General features: G+C 45.1%; 1 protein-coding gene across 2 annotated transcripts in view; it reads left to right on the forward strand.

The window, feature by feature from the left end:
* METTL15 (methyltransferase 15, mitochondrial 12S rRNA N4-cytidine) overlaps positions 1 to 25766 on the forward strand; it is a 435657-nt gene that overhangs the window by 176870 nt on the left and 233021 nt on the right. For both annotated transcript variants that reach the window (XM_073576285.1, XM_073576286.1), the window contains exon 3: positions 22685 to 22821. In XM_073576285.1, the coding sequence (XP_073432386.1) occupies positions 22685 to 22821 (137 nt within the window). The remainder of the gene's footprint in view (positions 1 to 22684; positions 22822 to 25766) is intronic.

Consider the following 25766-nt stretch of genomic DNA (forward strand, 5'->3'; position numbering starts at 1 on the left):
TAGTATACAGCATAACTTTGATATGTTTAACTTTCCCAGCGGTAATGCTAATTCATCAAATCCTGGATCGGAAATGATAGCTTTCTTTTCCTTTATTAACTGATTAAAAAAAAATAGACCCGTTGGGAATATGCTAATATGGGAAATTGGGATCTGTTACTTCTCTTGGAGTAGATGGAATGATACATTATTCCTTTTTCATCAAACTGTTGATTTTTTTTTGAATCCTTGTTGTTTCCAACATTCAACCACTGTGGGGTAATTTTTGGACTTTAAACCTTGATTTCCATCCACATTTTTTTTTTTTTTTTTTTACAAAAATGTATACTAAGCTCTCTTTTTCCATGCAGCCATAGTATGACTAAACAATATTTAATGCTAAATATCCTTATTTTATTCGTTTCATCTAGCATATAACATTATTTTTTCGACCTCCTTTTGCATCCTGCAATAAAATCTGAGTGCACATTTGGGGAAAAACTGCATTCAATGAAAGTAATTTATTTAGTATATATGGTATAATACTATACCTTATGGACACTTGGTAAATTGTGTAGATCTTATGTTGGACAGTATTATTAGCATGTAACGTTTTACAGTCAAGATTTAGATCTGATTGTGATGCATTCCAGTGACGTATTGGGTCTCATGTTTAATGTGATCTTGACTGATTGCCAAGGTTATAATGGTGGCCTGAGATCAAAGCCTTACTTAAGCCTATGATTAAATCCTGTAGTACTTGTATCCGTGGGTCGGGGCAAGGCAAGAGCCTAAATTCATGCTGCCATATTGTCTTTAATATATATGTATGGTGTGAATATACTGTACATATATACTCATAATTCATAAACAGGAAATTTCCATAAAGTTGATGAACAGTTCTGAAATATATGCTGATGTAGAGTGCTGGTGATTTCCCTTGATTACACAGAATGAGGCCATTAGTTATTCTACCAATGGATCCACCTACAGTACATGTACAGCGGGTGTATGGAGCAGGCTCACGGCAGCTCATGGGTGTGTCTTATAGCCAGGACCTCCCTCGAGCAATCACGGGTGGAGGAGAGCTCCGCCTGCGATTGTTAACCTGTTAAGTCCTACTGTCATACTCTGACAACGGCATTTAGCATGCACCAAGCATGGGTGCGCGTCATTCCAAGCACCCATTAGCGGCCCATCGCGGGTCACCTATGGGTTACTGTGACAGCTGGAGGTCTATTGAAGACCTCCACGTTTTGTCTTTACAGCACTTTCAGGCTTCACAGACAAGAGATCATGATTTTCACTATATACAGCAATGCTGTGGCATTGCTGTATGCAGCACAAGCGATCAGGCAAAAATTGCAGCTTCAAGACCCCTAAGAGGACTAATAAGAACAATGAAAAGTAAAAAAAAAAAAAAAATGTTTAAAAAAATATGGAAAAAAAATTAAAATGTAAAAGTGGAAATCACTCCCCTTTTTGCCCAATGAAAAATGAAGATAAAAAATGAAATACACATATTTGGTATTTTATTCAGAAAAATCTGATCTATCAAAATATAAAAATTATTAACCTGGTAGCCACCCTAATGAAAAAAATTCAAGAATGATAAAAGTAATTTTTTTTTTGTCGTTGAAATACCACAAAAAAAGCTGCAGCAAGCGATCAAAATGTAACATATATCCTAAAATGGTATTATTAATATTATTATTATACTGTCACGCCGTGCTCACCTGGGGGCGGGACCTCGGTCCCGACGTCATCTCTTCCGGAGCTGCGGTCACTCCGGGGGTCCCGTAGGGTGCGCACGCGCAGCTCTCGTCCCCGGGCCTCCTCCTACATGTCACGTTTGCGCTTGCGTGCTCCTGTCAGTGCTGTATAGGGCTCGGTCCTCTCTATGGTAATGGAGGACCTGACCCGGAACCTGTAGTGGTCATGTGCTTTCTGGCTAGTTCCTGACCCGGAACCAGTAGTAGTCATGTGCTATATCAGACGACCTCCCCCTAGGGGAGGTGCCTGCTTATTGTTGTGCTTCCTGGCTTGGTCTGCCGTGTCCCTGCCTGGCTGTGCGCTGTACTCAGGTCCTCTGCCTTGCACTCTGTTGTGCCTCTTGGCACACGCTCTGAATCTGCACTCTGCTTTGTACTTGGTTGTGCCTCCTGGCACACGCTCTGATCCTGTGTTCTGTCTCGTACTCGGTTGTGCCTCCTGGCACATGCTCTGACACTGTACTCTGTCTCATACTCGGTTGTGCCTCCTGGCACACGCTCTTACCCTGTACTCTGTCTTATACTCAGTCGTGCCTCCTGGCACACACTCTGATTCCGTGCTCTGTCTTATACTCGGTTGTGCCTCCGGGCACACACTCTGATCCTGTACTCAGTCTCTTACTCTGTTACACCTCCTGGCACACCTGCTGCCTGACTCAGTGCTCTGACGTGCTCCTTGCACGCTTCCTGCTTCACTCACACCCGGACGAACGAAGTCTCTGTGTACCACGTGTTCCCGTGTCCACACTTTACACGTTCCTGCAGACACTCTCACCCACTCGTGTCTCCTGTGAGCCGGCCGCCTGGTGCCAGCAGTCGTGGTGCCTCACCCCCTGGGGCTTGCCCCTGACACTCCCTGTATAGGGGGTGGTCTTCACTAGGTCAGCTCGCCCTGGGAGGGTTGGTGTCACGACCCAGAGGGTCCACTCCAGGAGTCGTCACAGTATAATCAGGCCATGGACCCCGCTGGTGCCACCACCTCCATCCAAAAGGAACTGGTGTTCCTACGGGAGAGTCAGACCAGGATTATGGTCTTTTTGAAATCCATGGAGTCTCGTTTGTCGGCCATACAATCCGTTTCTGCCCAGTCCTCGGCCCCGCACCCGATGCCGCGCCTCGGCAAGCCACCCCGATATAGCGGGGACCCTAAGTTTTGTCGAGGATTTCTGAACCAATGCCGGTTACATTTTGAGCTTTTGCCGCAGCACTATCCCACTGAGCGCGCCCAAATTGCCTTTATTGTTTCACACTTAGAGGGGGAGGCATTAGCATGGGTGAACCCCCTCTGGGAGCGCAATGACCCACTCGTCTCTCGGCTTTCCACCTTTTTGGACACCTTCCGCAAGGTGTTCGACGAGCCGGGTCGGCTGGCCTCTATCACCGAGTCCCTCTTTAACCTCCATCAGGGTACGCTACCGGTAGGACAGTATGCCATCCATTTTCGTACCTTGGCCTCCGAACTCGGTTGGAACAACGAGGCTCTCGTAGGGATCTTTTGGCGTGGCCTGTCCAGTCGGATCAAAGACGTACTGGCAGGTCGGGATACTCCCACCTCTTTAGAGGATCTGATCTCACTGGCGACACGCATCGACCTGCGGTTTCAGGAACGTGCCCGTGAATTAGCCAGAGAGAGGAGCTCCTCTCACCTCCTCCGTTCCTGCTCCAAGAAGCCGGGAAACTTCTCCGCCTAGGGTTGATAGGAGAGGCCTCCCTAGGTGTACGTGATTCCTCTCCTCCCCTGCTCGTGTCCGTATTATTGAATCTCGGTGCCAAGCGTTATTCTGAGGAGGCTTTCCTGGATTCTGGCGCGGAGGGGAATTTTATCACACTCGAGGCGGTTAAAAAATACCGGATTCCTGTCAGATCCCTGGAGACTCCTCGGTCGATTGTTTCGGTCAATGGTACGTCCGTGCTGGAGTCCGTTACCCAGGCCACTGAAGAGATCGAGCTGCAGATCGGAGCCCTGCACCTGGAGAAGATCTCCTTCCTCGTCTTGTCCACCATGTCTCACGCACTTCTTCTAGGCCTCCCTTGGCTACGGACTCATGAGCCAACCCTGGACTGGCGGTCGGGCGAGATACTCCAGTGGGGACCGTTCTGTCAGGAGAAGTGCCTGTTGCCCGTCCGTCTGATGAACTCTGCCGGTCCATCCCCGGCACCTACAGGTCTGCCGTCGGCTTACTGGTCCTTTGCAGATGTTTTCGACAAGAAGGAGGCCGAGACTCTGCCCCCCCATCGGCCATATGACTGTCCGATTGACCTCATTCCTGGTTCTACGCCACCCAGGGGTAGGATATACCCGCTATCCCCTGCTGAGACCCAAGCTATGTCTGACTATATCCAGGAGAACCTTGCTAGAGGTTTCATCCGTAAGACCTCCTCGCCCGCGGGAGAGGGATTTTTCTTTGTAAAAAAGAAGGACGGCTCCCTCCGTCCTTGCATAGACTACCGAGGCCTGAACAATATCACGGTCAAGAACAAGTACCCATTGCCATTGATCCCGGAGCTCTTTGACCGACTTAGAGGAGCTCGAATTTTCACCAAACTGGATCTTCGTGGGGCCTACAACTTGATCCGCATTCGTTCCGGGGATGAGTGGAAGACCGCCTTTAACACCAGAGACGGTCACTACGAGTACTTGGTCATGCCCTTCGGCCTCTGCAATGCCCCAGCGGTTTTCCAGGAGTTCGTGAATGACGTCTTCCGGGATATGCTGTACTCCTGCGTGGTAGTCTATCTGGATGACATCCTCGTTTTTTCTCCAGACCTCTCCGCCCACAGAAAGAACGTGCGTCAAGTCCTCCAGCGCCTGAGGGAGAACCGCCTTTATGTCAAGCTCGAGAAATGTGCCTTCGAGCAAACGTCCCTGCCATTCTTGGGGTACATTATCTCAGAATCAGGTCTATGCATGGATCCGGCAAAAGTGTCTGCCGTCCTCCATTGGCCACAGCCCCATGGGGTGAAGGCAATCCAACGCTTCCTTGGTTTTGCGAACTACTACCGACAGTTCGTTCCTCATTTTTCCTCGTTGGTTCGCCCCATCTCGTCCCTTATCTGCAAGGGAGCTAACCCAAAGGCTTGGCCCTCTGAGGCTGAAGAGGCCTTCCAGTCGTTGAAACAAGCCTTCGCCGCTGCTCCGGCGCTTCACCGACCTGAGGTTAGTAGACCTTTCACTCTCGAGGTAGACGCATCCTCTACTGGGGCTGGCGCAGTCCTTCTGCAGAAATCCTCTTCTGGACGTTTTGTCACCTGTGGCTTTTCTAAAGTATTTTCCTCCACTGAGCAGAACTACTCCATTGGCGACAAAGAGCTATTGGCCATTAAGTTGGCCTTGGAGGAGTGGAGGTACTTACTGGAGGGTGCCATACATCCATTCAAGATCTTCACAGACCATAAGAACCTGGCGTACATCCAGTCCGCACAGAGGCTCAATCCTCGGCAAGCCAGGTAGTCCCTATTCTTCGCCCGCTTTGACTTTGAGCTACATTTTCGGCCCGGCGATAAGAACGTTAGAGCGGATGCGTTGTCAAGATCATTCCTGTCGTCTGATGCAGAGGAAGAACCCTCTCATATCATTGATTTATCCAAAGTAATTACTGTGGCTCCTGTCAAGTTAACCACGTTACCTCCGGGAAGAACCTTTGTGGCTGAGAATAAACGAAAACGAGTGCTAAATTGGGGACATTCGTCCAAGATTGCCGGCCACGTTGGTGTCAAAAAGACTTTGGACTTAATCTCTCGCCATTATTGGTGGCCTTCACTCTCCCAGGATGTTAAAGACTTTGTAGCATCTTGCCCGTCCTGTGCCCAGAACAAGATACCCAGACAACCACCCTCCGGTCTTCTGTTCCCGCTTCCCATTCCGTCGGCTCCATGGCAGCACATAGCCATGGATTTCATTACTGATCTGCCTTGTTCTTCCGGTTGTACTGTGGTCTTGGTGGTTGTAGACCGATTTTCAAAGATGGCTCACTTCATTCCTCTTCCCGGACTACCCTCTGCTCCTGACTTGGCGAAGATCTTCATTTCCCATATCTTCAGGATTCACGGCTTCCCCCAGCACATCGTGTCGGATAGAGGGGTCCAATTCACCTCCCGGTTCTGGAGAGCTCTATGCGGACTCATGAAAGTGTCATTGGATTTCTCTTCCGCCTAGCACCCCCAAACCAATGGGAAGGTGGAACGTACCAACCAGATCCTTACATCCTATCTCCGGCATTTTTCTAATGCTCATCAGAATGACTGGGTCGGTCTACTTCCTTGGGCTGAGTTCGCCTACAATAATCACTCCAGTGAATCGTCTACCAAGTCTCCTTTCTTCATCGTCTTTGGACAGCATCTCAATGTGCCTCTACCGGTACTTCCTGTCTCGGGGGTACCTGCTGCCGATTCTCAGTCTGTGGAGTTCTCCAGGGTATGGCAGGAGACCAAAACCGCTCTCGAGAAAGCACGGGACAGAATGAAATTACACGCTGACAAGAGGCGCCTGGACGTTCCTCCATTTCTCCCTGGTGACAAGGTGTGGCTCTCCACCAAATACGTCCGCCTTAAGGTACCATCTTACAAACTGGGTCCCCGTTACATTGGTCCTTTTGAGGTCCTCAGGCGGATTAATGATGTTGCTTACAAATTGAAGCTGCCTCCTTCACTCCGTATTCCCAATTCCTTCCATGTGTCTCTCCTAAAACCTGTGGTTCTTAACCGATTTCATCCTTCTCCAGGCCACACACCCCAGCCTGTTGGCTTGGGGGATGAGTTTGAGGTGAATGACATTTTGGCCATGAAGAAGGTAAGAGGGAGAACCATGTTCCTGGTCGATTGGAAGGGTTTTGGCCCCGAGGAGAGGTCATGGGAACCCAGGGAGAATATCCACGCACCCCAGATTTTGTCTAAGTTCCTCTCCAGTTTTAGAAAGAGGGGGCGTAAAGGGGGGGGTACTGTCACGCCGTGCTCACCTGGGGGCGGGACCTCGGTCCCGACGTCATCTCTTCCGGAGCTGCGGTCACTCCGGGGGTCCCGTAGGGTGCGCACGCGCAGCTCTCGTCCCCGGGCCTCCTCCTACATGTCACGTTTGCGCTTGCGTGCTCCTGTCAGTGCTGTATAGGGCTCGGTCCTCTCTATGGTAATGGAGGACCTGACCCGGAACCTGTAGTGGTCATGTGCTTTCTGGCTAGTTCCTGACCCGGAACCAGTAGTAGTCATGTGCTATATCAGACGACCTCCCCCTAGGGTAGGTGCCTGATTATTGTTGTGCTTCCTGGCTTGGTCTGCCGTGTCCCTGCCTGGCTGTGCGCTGTACTCAGGTCCTCTGCCTTGCACTCTGTTGTGCCTCTTGGCACACGCTCTGAATCTGCACTCTGCTTTGTACTTGGTTGTGCCTCCTGGCACACGCTCTGATCCTGTGTTCTGTCTCGTACTCGGTTGTGCCTCCTGGCACATGCTCTGACACTGTACTCTGTCTCATACTCGGTTGTGCCTCCTGGCACACGCTCTTACCCTGTACTCTGTCTTATACTCAGTCGTGCCTCCTGGCACACACTCTGATTCCGTGCTCTGTCTTATACTCGGTTGTGCCTCCGGGCACACACTCTGATCCTGTACTCAGTCTCTTACTCTGTTACACCTCCTGGCACACCTGCTGCCTGACTCAGTGCTCTGACGTGCTCCTTGCACGCTTCCTGCTTCACTCACACCCGGACGAACGAAGTCTCTGTATACCACGTGTTCCCGTGTCCACACTTTACACGTTCCTGCAGACACTCTCACCCACTCGTGTCTCCTGTGAGCCGGCCGCCTGGTGCCAGCAGTCGTGGTGCCTCACCCCCTGGGGCTTGCCCCTGACACTCCCTGTATAGGGGGTGGTCTTCACTAGGTCAGCTCGCCCTGGGAGGGTTGGTGTCACGACCCAGAGGGTCCACTCCAGGAGTCGTCACATATACATTTTTATAGCACCATTTATTCCATGGCGCTTTACATGTGAAAGGGGTAAATATAGACAAGTACAATAAACATGAGCAAAACAGGGCACACACAAATACAGAAGGAGAGGACCCTGCCCGCACTGGCTCACAGTCTACAGGGGAAGGGTGAGGATACACTGGGAGAGGGTAGAGCTGGTTGTGTGGCGGTTCAGTCGACTGAGGATCACTGCAGGTTGTAGGCTTGTCAGAAGAGGTAGGTCTTCAGGTTTTTGGTTTTTTTTTTTGAAGGTTTCCTTGGTAGGGGAAAGTCTGATGTGTTGGGGTAGAGAGTTTCAGAGTATGGGGGAAGAAGGGGAGAAGTCTTGTATGTGGTTGTATGAAGAAGAGATAAGAGGGGAGTAGAGAAGGAGATCTTGAAAGGATCAAAGGTTGCGTGTAGGTAAGTACCGGGAGACCATGTTACAGATGTATGGAGGAGACAGGTTGTGGATGGCTTTGTATGTTATAGTTATGGTTTTGAACTGGAGCCTTTGGACAATAGGAAGCCAGTGAAGGACTTGGCATAGAGGAGAGGTTGGAGAATAACAGGGAGATAGTTGGATTAGTCGGGCAGCAGAGTGTAGGATGGATTGGTGTGGTGCTAGAGTGCTAGGGGGGAGGCCAGAGAGTAGGAGGTTGCAGTAGTCGAGGCAGGAGATAAGGGAGTGCACTAGTGTTTTGTGGTTTCATGGTCAAGGAATGCACGGATCCAGCAGGAGAAGGCAAGGGCTTGGAAATGTGGCTTGAAAGAGAGGGCAGAGTTGAGGATCACCCCGAAGAATCAAGCATGCGGGACTGGGGAAAGTGAGCAGAAACGTCTCACGCCGCAAAAAATACTGTCACACAGCGCCATCTAATGAAAACATTATGGGTCTCGGAATGGCGACACAGCCCCCCCAAGTTTTTTTGGAATCTTCTGGGGGGTTTTTTCACCACCAAAATAAAAAAAAAACCTGTACATGTTTTGGTATCACCGTAATCGTACTAATGAACAGAATAGTATTTCAAAGTCTTTGTTACCACAAAATGTATACCGTAAAAACTTTTCCCAAAAAACAATGTCAGAGTTGTGTATTTTTCACATTTTCTCCCCAATTGAATTTTTTGGCCCACTACAGTACTTTGCTTTGCCTGGGCGTAGGATGTGTCATCCACACAAAGCAGGGAAGGAGGAGACGTCGGATCCGCAATCGAGACTATCATCAAAATGTACTGCACCGTCTGTGAGTATAATAAAAGCTATTTTTTCGGGATCTGCAGACTGGATTCCAGTATGCTGTAAAAAAGACCCTAAATCTAGTGGACGTACTCTGTGGGGAAAACTTGATGACAGGTTCCCTTTAAATAAAAGAAAGCTTAGGCTGTGTGCACACGCTGCGGATTCTGCTGCGGATCCGCAGTAGATTTGGCCGCGGTGTACAGTACCATTATTCCCTATGGGAAATGGAAACCACAGTGCAGACGCTGCGGAATTTTCTGCGGAAAGAATTGACATGTCCGCAGCGGTTTCCTATCTCCTCCATTGTGGAGATGGTGAAACCGCAGGCCAAACCGAAGAATAATCCGCAGATAAATCCGCAGGTCTTTTGACCTGCGGATTTATCTGCGGATTTTGCAAAATCCGCGCGGATGAATCCGCAGACCAGTCCGCAGCGTGTGCACGTAGCCTTAAAATCTACCAATCCCCTGTGTTTTGTAATTCTCGCTTTTGCTGCTCTTTTGGAGAAAACCAAGAGATTTATACAGTCCTATGATAAGTACTGGGTTATTAAATGTTGAAATAAAATAAATGGATTTTTGTGTTATTATTATGGTTCTGATTTTAGAACTTATCTAAATGACTTTCTAGTATTTATGCGCTTTTAAAATTTCATGATTCATTATCTTCATACTCCCCCACAAAGACTTTTCTTTTTGGGCAGGTGGTAAAACCACATGAATTTCTTTTTTTATCCCATTAATCATGTAAATCTGTTTTGTGGGCCTATGTAAACAACATCAAATCGGCTGTTAAAATAGGTGTCATAATCTGTGTTTAAAAGTGAAAAATGTCTAATTTCTTACAGAGAACTTGAAAGATTGAAGGTTTAAAAGATGTATTAAAGCATTTACTTCCATCTTGTCCTAACAATTACACTTAGTTTGGACTTTTTCTATCTCCTTTCTACAATTGTGCAATGTTTTGTGGCGCAGTCTGCAGCCTATGAAGGTTTCAAAATGCACAGAGGAGCATCTTAGCTATGCAATTGCCAGGAAGTTAAATGCAACCTGCTACTAGATTTCTATGCCCTTAACCACTAATATGTCATTATACTGCTGGAGAATGGTGGTCTCAACATGCTCCTGTCAAGAATTTTTTTAGCGTTAAAGGAGATGTCCAGTACTTGTAGACTAATGACTTATCCTTAGGATATAACAAGATCGCTGTGAGTCTGACATCTGGCAGCCCTACTCATCAGCTGCTAGTACCAATATAGACAGTCAGAATCGAAGATAAAGACAAAATGAGCTTATACCATGTAGGAACTAAATAGTAATAGTACATGTAGAAAAACATGGGGTACTTAGTTAACACTAAGCATAAAAGCCATCCCACCACGACAAGGTGTGTAACATGCTGGCGCTGGGATGCAGTAACACAAATGCTGCAGAGCAGGGGTTAGCTATATTTAATTAATCAACAGTAGGGAACGCCACGCAGCGAGATAGCAGGGTAAAAGGGTGCAAAACTAAACTGAATAAACGGTTGTTTAACAAACAGTCTCTGGTTACCAGTTCAGTTATCGTGGCTCTGCAGCCTGTCACTCGCTGAAGGTCCAGTGGATAGCAGGATGCTGGTGGCGTCAGTGTGGTGTCTTCAGGCGTCCTTGCCCAGCACACGGTCCTACTTCTGGCGGCAGCGGGTGGTCTCCGGTTTTGCCTGCTGAGCCCCTAGTCCATATATCTGAGGAGCAAATGAATAGAGCTCTCCGCAGGATTCCTCTAGATGCGTGTCTCTTTGAGCAGCCGTCATCACCTGAAGGGCTGCGCTGCAAAGCTCTGCCCGACGCGCGCCTCTCTGGATGTCAGAGCTGCGATGCTCCGTCGGTCGCACGCTCCCCTGGGCACCCAACAGTTTCGGTGAGTCCCTCACTATGCCTCCCTTTCTCTGTCGCTCCCCTCTCACCATTTGCGGTCTGTACCTCATAAGCATTCTGGCGGGAAGAACGCTTCCATTGCCGCACAACCCATTTTACCTCACACTGGCCACGCCCCTTTCATCTTGGTTACTTGCTCGCTCCGGCTGCAATCTCGTTCCCTCCAGGAATAGGATGTTTGGCTTCAGCAGCTCTGGCAGCCTGGTCTTCCCTTCTCGTATATCTCATCAGGATGAACCCCAACTTCAGTAGTTCACCTAATTATGTGTCAGCAGACATCAACTTAGATGGGGCAGAGCATGAATGTTCAGACACCTTCCCGTAGAAAGCTATTTAAACACAGTGCCGAAAAGGGGGAGCCATGCCCCTGCTTGCACATAGTACAAAAACCTTTGGGTCCTGTTATGCCCCCATCTCTTTTGATGTCTGGTGACACATTATGAGATGAACTAGAAGAGTTATTGTCCGTCCTAATTGTGTACACCTTGATGCGGTGGGATGGCCTTTATGTTTTTTTATCAAAATTCTGTTCTAAGTACCTTCTGATATTTACATGTACCGTTACAATTTATGTACTATAGGGTATTTGCTAATTTTGTTTTTCTCATAGGTTCTGTCTGCTGATTGACAGCTGGCTTCCTACAGATGTGCAGATGAGAGCTGGCTGTCAATCAGCATGACATCTGCAGTGACGCCCTATCACCAGAGCAGAGTGGAAAAAAGCCACTAATATGTCGACGTGACCCATGACCACTCTGTGCCTGCGGAAATGAGCACTGGGCAGAACAGGCACGTAGTTAGCAAGCTCTTAGGCTCACAGTAAAAAATTCATGTAGCCCCGGATAACCTCTTTAGTTTCTGTCACCTTAATACACTGCTCAAAAAAATAAAGGGAACACTCAAATAACACATTCTAGATCTGAATGAATGAATGAATGAAATATTCTCATTGAATACTTTGTTCTGTACAAAGTTGAATGTGCTGACAACAAAATCACACAAAAATCATCTTAGGAAATCAAATGTATTAACCAATGGAGGCCTGGATTTGGAGTCACACACAAAATTAAAGTGGAAAGCAATGTCCTTAAAACAAGTCAAAATGATGCTCAGTATTGTGTGTGGCCTCCCCATGCCTGTATGACCTCCCTACTGTACAACGTCTGGGCATGCTCCTGTTGAAGCGTCGGATGGTCTCCTGAGGGATCTCCTCCCAGACCTGGACTAAAGCATCCGCCAACTCCTGGACAGTCTGTGGTGCAACGTGATGTTGGTGGATGGAGCGAGACCCGATGTCCCAGATGTGCTCAATCGGATTCAGGTCTGGGGAATGGGCGGGACAGTCCATAGCTTCAATAACTTCAATGCCTTCATCTTAGAAACAAAACTAGTTGCATAATAATGCACGGGAGAACATCACCACCTGGTGAGCCTCCCAGCGACAAAACTGCACCAACTCCAATCGTAATGACATCACCAGAGGAAAAAGGAGTACACGGTGAAAGAAGATTAAAAAGTTTTCGTTTTATTCAAAGTACAAAATACATGATTTAGAGGTATCAGAAAGTGAAATAACCATAGTGCACCAAGGAATATACAGGCAAAAGAAGAGACCACCCCTCTGACGTCCTAACCCGGTATTACCAATAGCCCTGGTCAAGTGACCCAAAGAAGTAAGGCATGCTGAACTACAAAGTAGAAAAATATGTGAAAATATTAATAGGTGGGCTTACCAGGATAAAGAGGGTGCCAGAGAGAGTGTCCCACGACCAGATGTCCCCCCCCCCAACGCACGTTTCGCAGGCACTGATGCCTTTATCTTGCAGGAACTGGTAACACATTCCAGCCATATGAGTTCTGGCATTGTCCTGCATTAGGAGAAACCCAGGGCCAACCGCACCAGCATATAGATTCACAAGGGGTCTGAGGATCTCATTTTGGTACCTAATGGCAGTTAGGCTACCTCTGGCGAGCAATTGGAGGGCTGTGTGGCCCTCCAAAGAAATGCCACCCCACACCATTACTGACCCACTGCCAAAACCGGTCATGCTGAAGGATGTTGCAGGCAGCAGATCGCTCTCCACGGCGTCTCAAGACTCTGTCACGTGCTCAGTGTGAACCTGCTTTCATCTGTGAAGAGCACAGGGCTTCTGTGGCGAATTTGCCAATCCTGGTGTTCTGTGGCAAGTGCCAAGCGTCCTGCACGGTGTTGGGCTGTGAACACAGCCCCCATCTTTGGATGTCGGGCCCTCAGACCATCCTCATGGAGTCCATTTCTAACCATTTGTGCAGACACATGCACATTTGTGGCCTGCTGGAGATCATTTTGCAGGGCTCTGGCAGTGCTCCTCCTGTTCCTCCTTGCACAAAGGCAGAGGTAGCAGTCCTGCTACTGGGTTGTTGCCCTCCTACGGCCCCCTCCATGTCTCCTGGTGTACTGGCCTGTCTCCTGGTAGCGCCTCCAGCCTCTGGACACTACGCTGACAGACACAGCAAACCTTCTTGCCACAGCTCGCATTGATGTGCCATCCTGGATGAGCTGCACTATCTGAGCCACTTGTGTGGGTTGTAGAGTCCGTCTCATGCTACCACGAGTGTGAAAGCACAACCAACATTCAAAAGTGGCCAAAACATCAGCCAGAAAGCATTGGTACTGAGATGTGGTCTGTGGTCCCCACCTGCAGAACCACTCCTTTATTGAGGTGTCTTGATAATTTTGATAATTGCTAATAATTTCCATGTATTGTCTATTCCATTTGCACAACAGCCTGTGAAATTGATTGTCAATCAGTGTTGCTTCCTAAGTGGTCAGTTTGATTTCACAGAAGTTTGATTTATTTGGAGTTATATTCTGTTGTTTGTGTTCCCTTTATTTTTTGAGCAGTGTATATGAAGGAGACGGACTTATCTTGTGTGTTCACCTTGACTCATGTGAGGAAGGCTTCTGTGCCTCTCATTCTCGATCAGTCACTTCCTACGAAGCCTTCTACTACCGTTAGCATCTTTCTATTTTCCTGTGCTACAAAAATTCCCATAACTCAATAAGGAACTTTTTCTGTTATCAAAATTCCTTGACTGGATTTGTTTGAGGTTTCCATCTTTTACCTGCTATAAATTTCGAGTTAAATGGCTAAACCCAGAAGGTAACGGTGATTTTTTTTTTTGTTATGCGCCATCATAAATGGATTCTAAAATTCCTCTGGGTAGATCTGTCAGAAAATCATAACTTAACTAAAGGAGTGTGAGTCATGCTATATATAACCATTGTGACATTCCATTCTGTTATTTGCAGGGACATGGAGAAGTAATGTGATTTAGTTATATCTGATTAAAAAGAATTGAACTTGATAGCAAAGCAACATTTTCAGAAGTAGTGTTCAGGTTGTTTCAAGTGGTGTGGGAGTCTTACTACTTTTGGTTTTCTTCCTGTTATTGTTTGTGTAGCTTTTTGAACCAGAAGAAACATATTTTTGAAGAAATAAAATACATATTGGAAGCGAGATGAATGCAGTTTTACATAGTCAAAGTTCCTTAGCCACAAACCTAAAAGTCTAACAAGCCAACATAATCAAGATATAACATTCACTTTTTACCTGAATTATTTAAATTCCATGAATTCTTGATCTAAGGATATAGAAGTTTGTTGGGGAATATGGCCTCTTGAGCACAAGGTGTATTGAGACTTTGGTAATTGAGACTTTGGTAATTGAATGTTTCTTTTGGCTAAAGTTATTCTTCTTTAACCCGGTTTACACACAAGCAACAAACAAAAAGTAAAAACACATTGTAAGTTATGTGACACGTATCTCAATATGATCACAGAAATGAGCCTTTTAATTAACTGCTGATTTCTGTGGTCGTTAATGAAGGGGTATTGTGCAAAGGGTAATTGTGCAGAGCAGTCTACTGACCCACCCCAACAGAACCCTATAAGCAGTGGCCCCTATAAAAATTAGCTCTTAATAAAAAGTGCCATAACTCTGGAACTTTACTGTGGATTTAAAAAAATATGCTCCAGCAGAAGTGTGGGAATAAATTAAGAGCAAGAATTGGACACTTTTGACATGGTGACAGCTTAACTTTGACCCTCTAATACTGCTGGTGTTTTGGACCTCATAGCATGCCTGTCATTCCATGTAACTTTTCAGAATAAGCTGTCGTGTGTACATGAGGAATGACTTTATATTTGGCCATCATATGAATGGTATGCAGCAGTTTTCAATAGTTTTCCTCTCTAGTCTCATATTTTTTTTTTTTTTTGCATCTGATCTATGTTGGTAGAACTAGTTACCAGGATGTCTACTATCCAGAGTTTCGAGAGACATGAGTGATGCCTGCTCTATTGTCTCTGTAGCAGCAACATGAACATTGTACAGCAGTACTGAGCAGAATAGATGTGCATCGAGTCCTGAGGTCATAGTTACAATGGAATGGTTTAGGTGAAAGCATACTCATTTGTGTGAATGGGCCAGTCACAGTCCCTAGACCTATGTCCCATTGAGAATCTGTGGCAAGACTTGAAAATTTATGTTCACAGATTCCTCCATCCAATCTTACCGAGCCATTTGGCAAAGAAAAATGTCAAACTTTTCTGCCACTTTATGTGTAAAGCTGCCAGAGACACACCCCAAAAGACGTGCAGTGCTAACTGCATCGTAAGGTGGTCCTCCAATGGATATTCTGATTTCATACTGTAGGTGTTAGGAGTGTTGAGGCTAAAAAGTGGCTGCTCACACTGCTGTCCACCCTGTCTTTCTGATCTAATTCTGGAGATAGCTGGGGTGCTGAGGCCAGAAGAGGCAGATCATACTGCCTTCTACTCTGTCTTTCTGATCTAATACTGGGGATATCAGGAGTGCTGAAGTAAGAAGAGGCTGCTCACACTGTTGTCCACCCTATATATCTGATCTAATACTGGAGCTACAAACTCAGGACAAAAATGACGTAACCATGAACCACCAAATAGAGTAAAAGCCATATTTTATTTAAATATATTAAAAAATTACATGACAAATTATAAGAGAGTTCTCTTACATGTTGACCAAGAAAGGGAGGACCCATCCATTTGTAACGTCACCCATGGGAAATGGGAATACAAGCAAAGCGAGACCCGTAATTAGGATTTTGCCCAGTAAACTACAGACGCTGTCAGGTTAGCGCTCTAACACTGATTAAAATGATACCTGGGTTGATGAAATCCGTCTTGTGGTTGTTGTTTAATCTGGATTTGTAGTTTTCAGTTAATGAGATTCTCGTGCTTTGGGGCGGCCTGTGGGGGGGTCTTTATGTGGTGCTCTGCCTACATATGCATCTGTATGGGCGTAGGACAGATCACTGATCCTTCAGTGACCTGCCCCCTATTTTACATACTGCATAGAATATTGTGTGTGAAAAGAAATTAAAGTTAGTCAAAATATATACATATATTCATTTATGATTGCTAAATAATTTTGTAGGAAAAGATTCAGTATAACCTGTGCTTTATTCCTTTAAATATCTGCTAATTTTGGCATTTTCAGTCAGTCGCTGATAGGACCGCCCACTGGACCAAGAATTCCAGTAAGGACAGCAATTTAAATGAATATTATATGAATAAAACATAAGTTAGACTAAACATATCAGTCTACTCTCCCTGCTCTATAACATGCTGCCTGCAGATTGGACTGCAATTTCATGGTGACATGCTTAAAGACGACCTGTCACCAAATTTTTCATGATGAACTAGACACAAGATGTGATAGTTGATGCAGAGTGGAATAAACTGTTTTGTGTTTTTTTTGCCTCTCTGGCATGGAGATATTGCCAATAAAAGTAGTTGGTAACAAATGAGTTAACACCCACTTGGACTTAACAAAAGATCCTCTCTTCCCTTGAGATCTCCTCATACCTCTTTAACTGCACGTTTAGCGTCTCCCACTCTACCTCTTCATCCCCTGCTCTCTCTGTCAAAGTCCCTCAAGGCTCTGTCTTAAGACCCTACTCTTCTCCATCTATACCTTTTGACCTGGGACAACTCATAAAGTCCTGTGGCTTTAATTACCATTTATACACTGATGACACTCAGATCTACCTCACTGGCCCAGAATCCCGGAGTGTCTAACAGTCATTTCCTCTTTCTTCTTGTCTCACTTCCTAAAGCTAAATGTCGACAAAACTGAACTCCTCATCTTTCCTCCATCTCACATACTTTCCCTACCTGATCTATCTATGACAATAAATTGCATCACGCTTTCCCCTGTATCTGAAGTCCTCTGCCTTGGCGTAACACTCGACACTGCCTTGTCCTTCAAACCACTCATCCAGGCTCTCCACCTCCTGGCAACTCCAACTCAAAATTATTTCCAGACTTCATGTTTTCCTTACCCTCAATCTACTAAAATTATATTTGCATGCTCTTATCATCTCCTGCCTCTACTACTGCAATATGTTTCTCTGTGGCCTCCCTTGCTAACACTCTCGCACCTCTCCAGTCTGTCCTTAACTCTGCTGCATGACTGTTACACCCGGTTCTGGCCCTGCACCCGGTTCTGGCTCTGGCGCTGGTCCCAGTTCTGGTCCCTCACCCGCTTCTGTTCCCGAGGCTGCCCCTATACCTCTGCGAGGTCCCAGTCGGGATCCTCGTTCTCTGTCTGCCCCTCGGTGTCCTGCTGCTGCCTCTGTCTCCTCTGCTTCCTGGCGTGCTGCCAGCAGGCCTCCAGGGAAAGTTCTTAGGACACGCACGCGCTTACCTCCGGTCTCTTAGAGACAGCGTGCATTTTTTGAAAGTACCAATTAACCAATGGCAGCGCACTGATTACTATTTCTGGCCCCTCCGCCATAGGGAGGGTGCCGGAGCAACGAGTATCTACTCCTGCTAATCCAGGTTCTGTCTCTGTTCTGCCTGCGCTGTTAAAGCATTCAGTTTTGCACTCTGCTTACACTCTTTGTCTCTGCAGAATATCAGTGACCAGTGGTTCAACTTTTCTAGACAACATCTGTACAATTACTGTCAAGTTCCATCCCGTTCCGCCACTCCGCCATCCGTACCCATGGACAACACTAAAGTTGCTGGAGCCAGCTTCGAACCTATCTATCCGGAGCCTGACTATCCTCACCAGAGCCAGGTTCACCTCGTATACCCAGTGTCCGCCGGTCAGCTCCACTATATCTGTAATATCTGCTACCTGCTTGTCCCACTGGGACAGCTGCTACGTGTCTGGGGTCTAACTGGAGGAAGCACCTATGTCCCCCAGGTATTCCACTCTGTTCCTGTTTGAGGGATCTTACTACGGGTACCTGGGGCTCAGTAGTCATGCCCCCTTCGGAGCCTCCCGGACCATGTTCCCGAGGTTCCACTCAAAAAATAAAAGACGAATGTGAACTTCATCACCTGTGCCTCCGCTTCCATTCATTACATTGACTAATCAACCTTATTCCTCACTATTGCTCCTCTTCTCCCATCTGCAAATCCCTTCACTTGTTCCCAATTCCACAATGTATCCACTTCAAACTTCTAACGCTGACCTACAAGCTGTCCATAATCTCTCTCCCCCATATATCGCTGAACTAATCTCCCGATATCTTCCCACACGTAATCTCTGGTCCTCCCAAGACCTTCTTCTCTCCTCTACACTCTTACTCATGCGACTCCACATTGATGCATTATTTGATGCCTAAGGAGCCCCAACCAAGTATTGAGGGCATTTACTGAACATACATTTCAGTAGGCCAACATTTCAGATTTTAAAGTCATTTTTTCATGCTGGTGTTATAAAGTATTCTAAATTACTGAGATAATAACTTTTGGATTTTCATTGGCTGTAAGTCATAATCATCAACATTAACAGAAATAAACACTAGAAATAGATCACTCTGTTTGTAATGTCTCTATCTAATATATGAGTTTCACTTTTTGTTTTGAAGAACTGAAATAAATTAACTTTTTGATGATATTCTAATTTTGTGAGGTGCACCTGTATGTGCTCAACTCCGGCACTTTTTACTCATGCAGGAAGCTAGATGAGGAAGTTAGAGCTGTATCCTTACAACTCACACACAGAAAAACCACCTAAACTATTGTGGGTACTTGTTCTCTTTCTGCTATGTTGCTGCCTGTTTGTGATTGGGCAACTGATACAGGGAGAAAAGGTACATGCCCCCCAGTAAAATCTATCTGACATAGGACATAACAAAAGTTATCTCATTAGATGCCAAATACTTTGATTGCTAATATCTCCACAATCGAGAGGCAAAATATAAAATAATAATTACACTATTACATTGTGTGTACTGTTCAACATAAAAAAATTGGTGAAAGGTCTTTTTTAAAAGCCTAATTTACTTGAATACAAATGTCCTACAATGTTAGACAAAGCCTGTGGACATGTGTGGAACTATTTATGGGAAAAAGACTGGTTTCCTTATACCAGTATTAAAAAGCTCCTTCAACATAGCAAGTACTGATGATTTTTCTGTGTTTTTCAAAAGTGGTTTTGCTTTCTTTCCTCTATATCACAAATGTCAAACTCTGGTCCATCAGCCAAACCTGCCCCTCAGGGTGATATTAGGCCCTCGACGCCGGTGACTATGTGGGGACTTTTGTACTGTATTTAGGACTATGTGAGGTGTCCGGCACCCCTGCATGATGTTTTTCTTCATTCAGGGACACAGGCTTAAGGGCCTGTCACACTAAGCGATATCGCTAGCAATATCTCTATAAAGTCACTGGTTTTTGTGACGTTATAGCGATATTGCTAGCGATATCGCTATGTCTGATACTTACCTCCGACCGCTCCCCGCTGGTTATCGCTGACCGCGCAAGAACGTCCTGGACCGTTTCTCGTCGCCAGCTTCCTGCTGTGGAGACATGCGACGCGTGGACGTGGGCGGGAGGACGTCAGGATCGCCTCGTCTGACAGGTAAGTAGCGACCCTCGACCCCTGCTATGTCGCTGGTGAGATCTGCCTGTGTGGCAGCTCACTAGCGACCACTTAGCGATGCCCCAGCGATCCTGACCGCGTCATATCGCTGGTCGGGATCGCTGGTGCATCGCTAAGTGTGACAGTACCTTTACTCATTGCCCTGCCCCTGCGGTGTGGTTTCCCGGCATGCTCCTGCTTTCTAATGTGAGCATGCTCTTAAAGGGGCAGTGTTGTGAGTTCATTTTCCCCTTCACCATTGAGGTCTGATGAACTCCCTCTTCTGGTGAAGGAAGGTAGTGAGGCTGATTACCAAGCACCTGGGTATGATGATGATGACTGGGTGACGGGAATTGCTGACTGGCTATAAGGCAGCCGAAGCCCTTCTGCCTTGCTGGTGATCTCTCTGAGGGATTCTAGGAGACCAGTCTGATTCCTGCTCCTCAAAAGCTAAGTTTTCTGCACTGCTTTTTGCATTTGTGTTTTGTTTTGTTTTGCCTTGTTTTTCTGAATTTCTGCCATTCCCTGCTGGGGTGAGTTGAATTCCTTTTTGCTCTGTCTTCAGAAAATACCTGAGTGCTGATATAGTCTTTTTGAAGCCTAGCATCTTCAGGGCCTTTTTCCCTATCAGCCTGTTGGCCCTTGTTTTGATAGGGTTTTTGGCGGATTGCAGACAGCAGCTTTCCTATCCTGTCCTATTTAGTTAGCTTGGGCCCCATTATTTGCTCAGCCTTTCTATCTGTGTGAGTGTTTTTTCATCTTGCCTCACCGTCATTATATGTTTGGGGGCTGCCTATTGCTTTGGGGTCTGCTCTGGGGCAGTTTAGATTTCCCTTTCTGTCTTTAGGCTATGTAGTTCTCCGGCTGTGATCGAGGGGTCTAGGGCACCGTAGGAACCCCCCACGGCTACTGCTAGTTGTTGTTGATAGGTTCAGGGGTCTGCAATCCGATAGCTGCCAACTTCTCTGGTTTTCTGGACTTAGCTAGTATTTCTGTTTTTGCCTCCTACGGTGACTCATTCATAACAGGGCAGCGTGCGCATAGTGCCCTCGGCCTGTTGCTGAGAGTCATTTAGCATAATGTGTACACCTGCTGGATGGCTCTCAGCCAGTTGCTGGGAGCCATCCTGTATACGTCTCCCTCTCCCTTTCCAAGTGGCAAAGTACAAGTTTATTGATTAGGTTGTGTTGTGTTTTATCAAGCAGTTGTGGGGTCCCCTGGTCTCAGTGCGGCCAGGGTGCTGATCCCAAATCCCTGGTCCTGGTGCTGCCAGTGTTCTGAACACGACTCTATGGTCCCTGTGCAGCCATTCCTGAACATTGTCCCCTGTTTCTGGTCCAGCCAGTGTCCTGTTCCCAACTTCTCCAGGTCCCAGTGCGACCAGTGCTTGAACATTGCTCCTTGGTCCTTGTGCTGCCAGTCCTTTTGTTTGCATCATACGTTATTATCTGTATTTATTAATTCAAGGGTTTTTAGCCTTTATTATTACATATTTTAACTAGGCTATTGGACCATATACTTTTTAATATTCTTACATGACAAATTACGTTATTTCAGTATGCCCCATTTGTGATTATGAATGTGCTAATTTTATTCTATCGTGTATTAATTGAAATGTACTTTGTCTGTAGGACAAGCCTTTTAAGTTTGTTTCCATATGAAAAGTTTCATCATTATATGTGATAAGGAAAAAGTTCCTCAGTTGTAGACATTTTTTAATAAATATCAACATTGGCCCTTTGTAAAAAAAAAAAAAAAAAAAACCCAGAAAAAAAAAAAAAAAAAAAAAGGCAACTTTCAAACTCTCTCTATGATATCATTCAATCCATTTGGATATAATGTTCCCAGACGATATTTCCAAAACGTTTCTTTCCGGTTTAAAAGAGCATTCCTATTTGCACCCCCAGAGGGTATCTGCTCCACCGGAGTTACTTTTATGTTAAAAATTTGGTTATGTTTAATTAGTAGATGCCTTGAGAGACTATGTTTTAAAAGGCCGTTTTTTTCTCTATTTCTGTGACCATTAATGCGTGACCGCAATGTCTGCACAGTGCGCCCCACATATTGCACACCACAACTGCATGTGATGACATATACCACAAAATCACTGCTACAGGTGAGTCTTTGTGAAATCTCAAAGACCTCACCAGTACTATTACATTTGATGGTTTTAGCCCCGTGATCTAGGATCCCACAGGTACAACATTTTTTGGAGGTGCATTTAAAAACTCCGGTTCCTTAAGAAACACCACATAAAATTTGATCAGTACTTTTTTTTAATGTTTTTCCTTTTGAATCCAACTGTTTTTTTAATTTACTGGGGGCCACCAAATTTTTCCCCCTTCTATATGGGAAAACATATCCCTGATAAACCAGGGATTACATATAGAAGGGGGAAAACTTTGAAAAATTTGGTGGCTCCCAGTAAATTAAAGGATATGCACTGTATCCGAAACACGTTGTATCTCCTCTTTTTATAACCTATAAAATAAAAAAATATGAAATATCATCTTTGGATGTGAGTCCTGGGAAGCGCTCCCATTCTTGGGCTTGATGTGCCTTTCTTGAAGATTGGCCCTTTGTCCAAGTTTTTAATTTTGGCCCTCTGTGTTTTTGAGTTTGACATTGATGCTTTAGATCCAGTGTAGAAAGTTGTGCTTGATGGAGTTACTTAGCCTGTGGGTTGGAAAAGGACATATAAATGTATATGCCATTATGCCATCAAAGACCTACTGGAGCAAAGTTTAGAGTCTGGCAAATGTGGGAGTTGCAGTTTACATATTAATTCTGGGTATAAATAATAGATTAATTCCATGTATACACATGCTTATCCCAGATGCAAATGAGTACTGTTGGTGCAAGCGCTTTGAATCCTTAAATATTTAATTGAGCAATCAACTGCATGTTGAATATTTTCATTTATTTTTTTCTTGGTCTAGATTATATTGGATATGACTTTTGGGGCAGGAGGTCACACCACATCAATTCTGAAGCAGGCTCCAAATATTAAAGTATTAGCGCTGGACCGAGATCCTGTGGCGTATTCAGTAGCTCAGCATTTGTCCTACCGTGATGGGTAAGTACAACATTTGATGAGCCATAGTTTTACTTGAAGTACACCACATCTAATCTAGAAAATTAATAATTGTTCTTAGTTAAGTCATAATTGACGGATGGTGTTAAAAACGAGAATGTTTATAACTAACATGGTAGTTACCAGATATTTTCTTCAACATTTGTTGTATTTGTCAATGGTTTTGCTGAATTTTTAGCTAACCTTTTCCTAAAATTGGATGTAATGATACGTTCAGGTGTTTATGCTGGTGCAGGAGCTGTGCCCGCAAGATCAACTCTGGTGGCCCATGTAAATTTGTAGCTAAACATTTGCAATAACATCCAGAGCTGGTACTAGCACTGCCACTAGTTGCTTAACCCCTTAAATGCCGCGATCAATGGTGATTTCTATATTCAGAATGTTGAGAGGAAGGGGACTCCCTCTGTCGCCCCATTGGTATCCCCGTGACAAGATCTTGGGGAGACTAAGTTTGTCACATCAACTGGTAGTTATACAATGACCTTTAGGTTTGCCAGATATAATGGCCTTTTTTAAGCAGGGTCTAACAGCATTCTTCTTGATGACGATAAGATTCAGGTATATCACAGAAGCTACATAAGGCAATTGAACAAAGAGGACTTTTTGGCAAACATATAATATAGACACACAATTAAAAAATGGGACAACAGCCAGACACTTATTCCTAAGTGATATAATATGAATAATATAGATCTCAGTGGACAGAAGTGCAACAGTAATTCTGTGGAGATATAATAGGTATGGTTAATATAATAATTGTAGATATCACTATGGATATATACAGTAGATTACATACCCAAAATAAACCCTAAATTATTCTCAAATAGTCATACTCCTAATATTGCATCCTTACCCATATTCAGCCGGATAGCAGTCACCAGGACCGAGAAACAGAGCCTCATCAGTCCGACACTTGCAAAGCAAGAGAAACAGTTGCTACTATGTGACATCACTGTTCTTTTTAATAAATAAAAACTAAAAAAAAACGCTTGGGGGTCTGTGGTAATTTTCATAAGCAGCAAAGGGAAATCCAACATATGAGGGCTGATATTAATATTCTAGAAGGAAGGCCAATATCACTGAAGGTTCCCAGGCTAATAATATCAGCTCACAGCTGTTGGATAGTCTTTATTGGTTATTTTATTGGGGATCCCAGAAAAAAATTATGTAGGGTCCACCCCATAATTTCAAACCAGCAAAGGCTAAGCAGGCAGCTGTGGACTGATATTAATAGCAAGGGAAGGGGCCAGAGAAATTGACCCTCTGCCCAATAATCAATAAGAAAAAAAGGTGTGGCATACCCAATTTAGATACAGAAAAAATAGAAGTAAATTTATTGATATAGGTTCATCCACCGTATCAAAATGTTGACATTTTGCCCTAAACTAGGCCTTCATCAGAACTACAAATAGTAAAGAGCAAAAGAATTGTCAATATAAAGTGGGAATTCAGAGCCTCAGTACCTTGATAGTAACCATAATGCATCGTTTACAATATGCAAAATAAATTATAAATACTGTATGCATTTGCCTAATAGTAATAAAGTTCATTGCAACATTCAATGGAAGCAGTTAGATGAATAATTTCACTATGTTGAAAACTAAAGCCGATCTTCCTATAATCTTTTGACAAGTGAATCACAACATTCTCAGGAGCTGAAAATTATTTCTGATAAAGGCCTAGTTTAGGCTGAAACACCAACATTTTGATACTGTGGATGAACCTATAACAATAAATTTACTTCTAATTTTTCTACATCTGAATTGGGTGTGTCGAATCTTTTTTTCATATATTTTGGGAGTTGTATCCTTATTTGTGCACCCCTAAATCATTGGAGTCTACCGCAGCCTCTTTTTTTGCAATAATCAATAAGATGCGTCAAATCTGGTGCTTAGCCTCACTCTTCCCACTTCCCTGTGGCGCTGGCAAGTGGGTAATATTTGTGGGGTTGATGTCACCTTTGTATTGTCAGTTGACATAAAGCACAGGGATTAGTAATGGAGAGGCATCTATGAGATACCCCCATTACTAAACCCATAGTAAGTTGGCAAATAAACACACAGCATGAATATAATCCTTTATTTGAAATAAAAATCCACACCATGTTTTATACATTTATTTAAAAATAAAAAACAAAGTTATACTCACCTTGAACATATTCCATTTAAGCCTCTGTCCCCTGTTAAAGACAGAAAAATAATAAACATCCATATCCGTCACCTATCCACAACGTGAAGATAATCCTCCAATGTCCATGTCCCTGTAAAGAAAGAAAAGTAATATTGTCCCATGAAGATTCAGATGATTTGGATAGTGGTCACATCAGTGATGCAACCACTATCCCCGTCGGTCAGAACAAACTGACAGAAGCGTAATCACTCCTACAGTGTCTAGCGCTGAGCTGTTGTGAGAAAGTTCACCGGAGTTCAAACCTGATGCAGGGAGCGATGCTGTAAGTGAGGTCACCGGGTTCAGCTATGAAATCTTTTTCACCGGAGCTTAGAGCTAGATATTGCAGGAGCGATTACACTCCTGTCAGAATGAGCTGGATGACGGGATAGCGGTAACTGATGTGACTGCTCTTCAAATTCTCTGAATCGTCATGGGGCAGTATGGATTATGTTCACGTCAGACAGGTGAGGGTTATGGTTATTTACTACTAGCTATGAACCTATTCTATGCCCGGGTGGCGAGCATTTTAATTGGTATATGGTCTCCCATACTGGTATGTGCTGCCACCCTCCTATCCTGCTACGCATGGCACTCCTCATTCCTATCCTGGTATGCATGGTACCCTCACCCCCCTTTCCTGGTATGCATGGTCCTCTCACCCCCCCTATCCTGGTATGCATGGTCCCCTCACCCCCCTATCCTGGCATGCATGGTCCCCTCACCCCCCTTTCCTGGTATGCATGGTCCCCCTCACC

The sequence above is a fragment of the Dendrobates tinctorius genome, unplaced genomic scaffold (genome assembly GCF_039654945.1).
Source record: "Dendrobates tinctorius isolate UK_male_01 unplaced genomic scaffold, ASM3965494v1 ptg000048l, whole genome shotgun sequence".
NCBI classification, from domain to species: domain Eukaryota; kingdom Metazoa; phylum Chordata; class Amphibia; order Anura; family Dendrobatidae; genus Dendrobates; species Dendrobates tinctorius.